General features: G+C 40.4%; 1 protein-coding gene across 1 annotated transcript in view; it reads left to right on the top strand.

Annotated features, from left to right (window-relative positions):
* The first annotated feature begins 381 nt into the window (after positions 1-381).
* LOC134626249 (ras-related protein Rab-26-like) overlaps positions 382-6,211 on the top strand; it is a 56,102-nt gene continuing 50,272 nt past the window's right edge. Inside the window, exons 1-2 of the mRNA XM_063471884.1 lie at positions 382-953; positions 2,673-2,783. Coding sequence (XP_063327954.1) covers positions 768-953; positions 2,673-2,783 — 297 coding nt within the window. The 5' untranslated portion in view covers positions 382-767. The remainder of the gene's footprint in view (positions 954-2,672; positions 2,784-6,211) is intronic.

Below are 6,211 nucleotides of genomic sequence, written 5' to 3'. Positions count from 1 at the left end.
AACGGCTTCTGTAACACAAAGTAGGGAAAGCATATTACTAAAAAAGCAAAACTAGCTGGTTTAAAAGCAGTTTTGTTCTACAGTATAATGCAAATTATTATGAGGCTTTACAGCATATTACCTTTATTACATAAAAATCAGACTGCTGACAGAGAAATATCTGAATGCTCTGTACTGTAGCACACACTGATCCAAAGTCCTGCAAATATCAAGGTTTCATTGAACGCAAAACTTCGTTTTCAGGTGGAAGAATTCCTTGCACACAAATCTGTAGCAAAGCTGTGCCGCTGATTTTTTTTTTTCTTCTTCCGCCTCCTTCTCTTCTTTTTCAGGACCACGGAGAGCGCCCCTGACCCCCTCGATTGGAGGTTATGCGTTTTGGAGACGTGATTGTGTTTAAACCTGAAAATCCCTCCTCCTCTCTAAATCGACTTCAGCTCTGCCCCCTTCGGCTTTGCCGCTACTACGCGCAGTGCTGAAGCTGCTGTCCTGGAAAGAGCAACCTATCAAGAGCAGGAAGCGGCAGATCAACAACGGAAGCGACAGCGTTTTGCGACAAATTCACTCCTACTTTGAGTGGAAAGGTGTCGAGGAACATGCGTTCAACGCACAGGTGAAAAAATTACCTGATTTAACTTCTTCGCTGCTCCAACTTTTCGTCCCTACTTTGCGCAGATTCCGGTTAGATTTCCTTTTTGTTTGTTTGATTCTGTTGAGAATAGTTTTTTTTTTTTTTAAGAAACAAACAAACTATAAAATCTTGAGACATGTCTCGCAAGAAGGCAGTCAAAGGCAAAGCAGCGACCAGCAGCCCGTCCGCGGGCAGCCCCGCCGGGAAAGGGACCGGGAAATCTGCGAGAGGAAGCCCGGGCATCGTTCAGATGAATGGTGTAGTCCATCCCAGCAGACCGTCCATCAGCAACAGCAGCGAGTTTTATGACATCGCTTTCAAGGTAAAGGTGCCCGCCGATGTTACTCAGTCAACCCAAGTCACGCAAAAGTCGACTGTGTTGTAGGACTTTGCATGAAAACATGAAAGGGTGCGGTGGGGTATAATTTGCGAAAGAACACACCCACGAAGGTCAAAAACTAAATATCGAGCAAATGATATGGATGCTTTTGTGTATGTGTGTGTGTGTTTTAGGCACGATAAACTCGATTGTAGTCTACTTTATCCCTGTTGCTGCCGTTGTCCTGCCCAGCTTTCATTGTCTTCCGTTTTACCACCACCTTTATCATTTAAACAGCAGCGAACCCGCGACAGCAGCTGTGTCAATAAACAATCGATAACCCGGAGAAGGGGTGCATCGCACTACAACAGCCAACCAACAAATCATTTGCTCCTGCCGTGCAACCGGTTAATTGCACGTTTTCCTCAGAAGCAGGTTGAGTTGTTGGTGTACTCAACCTAATGTGAGGGTACTGGGTGTGCAGAGCTGCCACTTCACCTCAACACAAACACAGATTTACACCCACAGATTCCCTGTGTGTGCTCCCAGCGTAGCTTCAAGGGACCCTTGCCACCTACTCCGTGTTTTTGAAGCAGCTGTTTGATGTGAGAGGAGGGATGGCTTTGTGTTGCTTTTTTTCCATTTGAAAGAATGGATTGTTCCATGTAAGCCACTTAAATGAAGGGCTTCTACTTCCATATTTCCAAAAGGTTGGATTAACCTGTTTCAGTTTGGGCTCAGATTTCTACTGGTGAAAATCTCTACTGCCTGGCTTTTCTTCAGTAGCATCATATGCTGCCACACTGATTTCCTACAGCTCTGACAAGTGCTTTCGAAATTCTCTCTAATCCTTCTCTTTTGATTTCTTTTGATAATTCAGCACTGGATTATAGTCCAACCTGTAGATTCAAGGTTAGCAGGAGGCTTTTGAGAGATTGCACTGTACCTCTATCTGATCGTGCTTTGAAAAGTAAAGTGCCATGTCATTTGTCGGGCATTTTGCCATGTTCCATGTATTATGGCTCTCTCTGGTCAATAATCGCATTAAACATAAGAGAGACAGAGAATCCAAGCACCTTCTCTTGCACACTCCTTCAAAGGTCGGAATATGGGTGAGGCTTCTGAGGGAGGGGTCATAAAAGAAACAAGATTTTCAGAGATAAAAAGAAGTGGGAGCAACTCCTTTTTTGAATTCTCCTTCCTGGTTCTTTCGTGTCCTCTCTGCTTCCTCTCTACGGACCCAGGAGGCTCTTTTAATTTCCATACTCCAGGTCCCAAAGTGCCTCAGCTAAACTGATAATAGTAATCACATAAAACCTTTAACCTAATCACAGCTCTGAATAAAAAGAGAAATGTACAGCTCGCTTTTCTGCAATAAAGTTAGCCGCGTACAAATACATCATGCACTTACAGAAAGGCTTTAAGGACATCAACTGGCCGCAGCAAGGAGTCACACATTCATCCACATACACCTTCTTCCTGGCCAAGCACCAGAATACCAGGACCGATTTAGCCGAGTGATTCAGATGCGGCGATGACAAACAATCAGACGCTGATAGTTAATTAAACAAATGAGCAACAGCTCCCTCCTGTTCATGCTAATTATTTCAGTTATTTCTGGCATTTACTTTGTTTTTTGTTTTTTGGCGGGGGGGGATTGGTCAGTCTGAAATCATATCCCTCGCATGCCTCTAACTCACTCCTGCTGGAATACCTGTGCAGGTGATGCTGGTTGGAGATTCTGGTGTGGGGAAAACCTGTCTTCTGGTCCGATTCAAAGACGGCGCTTTCCTGGCTGGCAGCTTCATCTCCACTGTGGGCATCGACTTTAGGGTGAGTTTAAATCACGAGAGCCAAACAAAAACAAACATAAACCAATTCCCTGCACACATGCACTTTCATACACACTTTCAGATTGTGTTGTTTCTAAATGGGGCCATATTCTAATGGGATTTTTTTTTTTAAAAGCTATTCAGTCACTTTACATGTCCCAGAACTATGACTATCTCCTGTGTGAGATGTCTCACAAGATAAGATATTGATTTCTTAAATTAGTTCGACATGCTTTAGTTTTTTAGTCTCCCTGGGCAATCACAGTGCCTATCATGTGCCAGTTTCATGGTCCCGCATGGGCAACTATAAAGAAATTTATCCACGTCTTCTTTTGATCACATTCAGGTGTCTGTGCATGTGACAGAAACAGGTGTTCACTTAGGTGATACTGAGAATCATATTTGCAAAAATTTGCTACTTTTAACCATTAAGTCATAAAATGCGTTGTTCAATTTAATGCACATAGATTAAAATAAAAGTAGAAACAGATATATCTTTTTGCTGCAACATCCTTTTCTTGATAGAATCTGGCAGATACAGTTGTGGTCAGAAGTTTACATACACTTGTTATCAGAATGATTGTTGTAATAATTTTGGGGGCTTTTAAATGATTTGAACTGTTCTTTTTCCAGGATGGAATAATTATACAGCACACATCTTTAATTACTTTTTTAAAAAACAAGAATTGGGTGTGCAATTTGAAATTTTGGGGGATTTTCTCTAATCCACACACATTCGAAAGTATACATCCAGGCTTAAATACACACACTTACTAGTTGATGCTGAAGGAAATAAAAAGTTTTTTAACTTGACAAGGCCAAGGCTTATTAACATCATCGGTGATCATGATTGACTGCAACTGTTAGGTTCTCTTTGCCAGCATAAAAAGGATTTGTTTGACAGCATTTATTGGACTGATGTACTCAGAACAATGGGAAAGTCCAAGCAACTCAGTGAAGAGCTAAGAAGGAGAATTCTAGCTTTACTTTTGGTCACAATGACGAGATGTATGTTTAAAGGATGATAAAAGTGAGGCTTTCACCAGCTGTCAAGCAAGGTGGTGGTAGCATTATCCTCTGAGGCTGTTTTGCTGCCAGTGGCACTGGATTGTTGCACAAAGTGTATGGAATAACGAAAAAGGAGAACTACCTCCAAATTCTTCAATTTCACTTCAAATCAACAGCTAGACAATTGAAACTTGAGACCATCAATAAGATTATTGAATGGCCGTCCTAAAGCTCTGACCTCAACCCTACAGAAATTGAATTTGTGGACTACGCTTGAAATCCAGGTCTGTGATGAGAAACCAATTGATTGAAATTACCTCTACTATTTCTGTCAAGAAGAACATTCATGCCCATGACGAGTGACTGCAAATCAGTTCAAACTCCACATGTAACCGAGAATAACATAAAAATTAATCTTAACATGTTCATGCTGAGATATTTTTTGCTTGTTTTTGACAATTATATGCTAATTTGATTTTGATGATAGCAATACTTTTTTTTTTAAATTTCACAACTAATTAGATTCACCGGCGATAGTTCAGCAACATGGCTGGGTACAAAAAGCAGTTGTAGGAAGGTTTGGTTGGGTTTGCCGTTGTGTTAAAGCGGAAACTGAAATGTGTCAGTGTAAAAAAGCAAAGAATTGAGATGTGATTAACGTCACTACATCTACAAATTCTTTACCATAGAAAGACAAAAATCTATACTACTGTAAGCACTTTTTTTATTATAAGCATGCGCACACACTGCTGATCTACTTGTAGCAGCTGTGTTGCTTTCAGTCTGTATTATGTGTTTAACCTCTTCATATTTCTCTAAAATTAAAGCTTTTTAGTTTTAACTTGCTTTGTAAAATCACCGAAATGATTTAAATAAAATTCTGTTTTTGTCACAGGTTGCACGGCTTCCCAACTTTTTGGGGGGAGCAGGGTTATAATATTACATAAATGTACAGTAGTCTAGTAATTTATGTGTGTGTGTCTGTGTGTGGTAAACTAAATATCCAACCATTGTATAGTCCCGTGTGGGCTGGACGATTTTGTGGGTGGGCGAGCGGCTGAATTATTTACTTATGCAATGTCTCTTATGACACTTATAGCACCGTAATGCTGATGCACATTTAGGCCTCTCCAAGTACAGAGGAGGCCTTCATCAGCCATCTCTGTCTGCTACATTTAATGCTAATGGAGGAAAAAAAAACGGACGCATAAAGTTTAGCACTTACTCGGCTCTTTTGCCTTATTGACTTATTATTTAATCGCAGTGTAGCACAGAGCTGTATTACGTGAATAATGATCTCTCGTCAAAGCTCCCTTTGTCTTCTGCATGGTTTCGCGTTAAGCGGTTCAGTTCTTGAAACAGATCTCCCAGGACTCATGAGGATCGTCTACAGTTCTATTTCTCTTATTATATTTTGTTGGGGTTTTTAAAAATTTATGTTTAAAACAGATCACCGAATGATTATAATTACATAATCGCTTAAAACTGGACACGGATATCTATGAAAAAATGAATGTGAACTTCATATATTGTTTAAACAGTGACAACAGTGAGGGGCTTATCTGTTTGTTTTTAAGACAAAAAGACCAGGGCTTTGTTGAGCTGGGGGGAAAACTTGAAGGTCTGTGGTGTTTGTCTTCCCATGCAGAATACACAGAGAAAGGAAGAAAGACGGGGAGTGATCCTTATTTTTAGGACAGACAGTTTTGATCCCCTTTAGTTGGTGGGAAAGAGAGGCAATTTGCTTCGTATGGGGATTTGATCCAGTTCTCACTTCAAAGCTCTCCAGCAAGACGCAATGTTTTCCTTTCCCCTCTTGTTTATTGCATTCTCATCTCATTTAAACCTCAACATGTTCTCGGGATTAGAGTTGCAGTAGTACATAGTTTGGCTTAAGATACAATGAGTGTGAATGCAAAATGTGCTGCATCTCTGCACTTGTGTTTCGCTTCAAAAATCCATGCAGGATGCTTATAAAGGATTAAATTACAGATAAGAGTGAAAGGTTAGACCGTACCTTGCTTACTGTCATAACACAAATGGGAAGCAGACATAACTCTCTATTCCACACTTATGACGATGATATGATATCAACCCTACCAGGTTAATAGGGTGTGAATTCAAGTCTATAGCTGACTAATGAATCACACCAAGAAATGTTTGTGTCGCAGATTTATCACTGGTTCCAGAAATGCGTAATTCTGTCTTTCAAATGCGTTTCTACTTTCACATCACTGTCTTGCACATGTAAAGGTTTTTAGGAACTAAAATTTTAACCAGAGAAGTTCAGTTTTCAGGGTAATGAACTCTGTCTCTTGTTATAGTTCAATTGAAATTTGCATAAAAGTGGGACAAGTGATCATCTTCAGAGTCAGTGTGTTGACAGTTAATACAAGTGCTAATGGATCGGGACTTTGCAGG

The sequence above is a fragment of the Pelmatolapia mariae genome, linkage group LG4 (genome assembly GCF_036321145.2).
Source record: "Pelmatolapia mariae isolate MD_Pm_ZW linkage group LG4, Pm_UMD_F_2, whole genome shotgun sequence".
Classification (NCBI taxonomy): domain Eukaryota; kingdom Metazoa; phylum Chordata; class Actinopteri; order Cichliformes; family Cichlidae; genus Pelmatolapia; species Pelmatolapia mariae.
The sequence above is the reverse complement of the archived record's forward strand: the minus strand, read 5'-3'. Positions and strand labels throughout refer to the sequence as shown.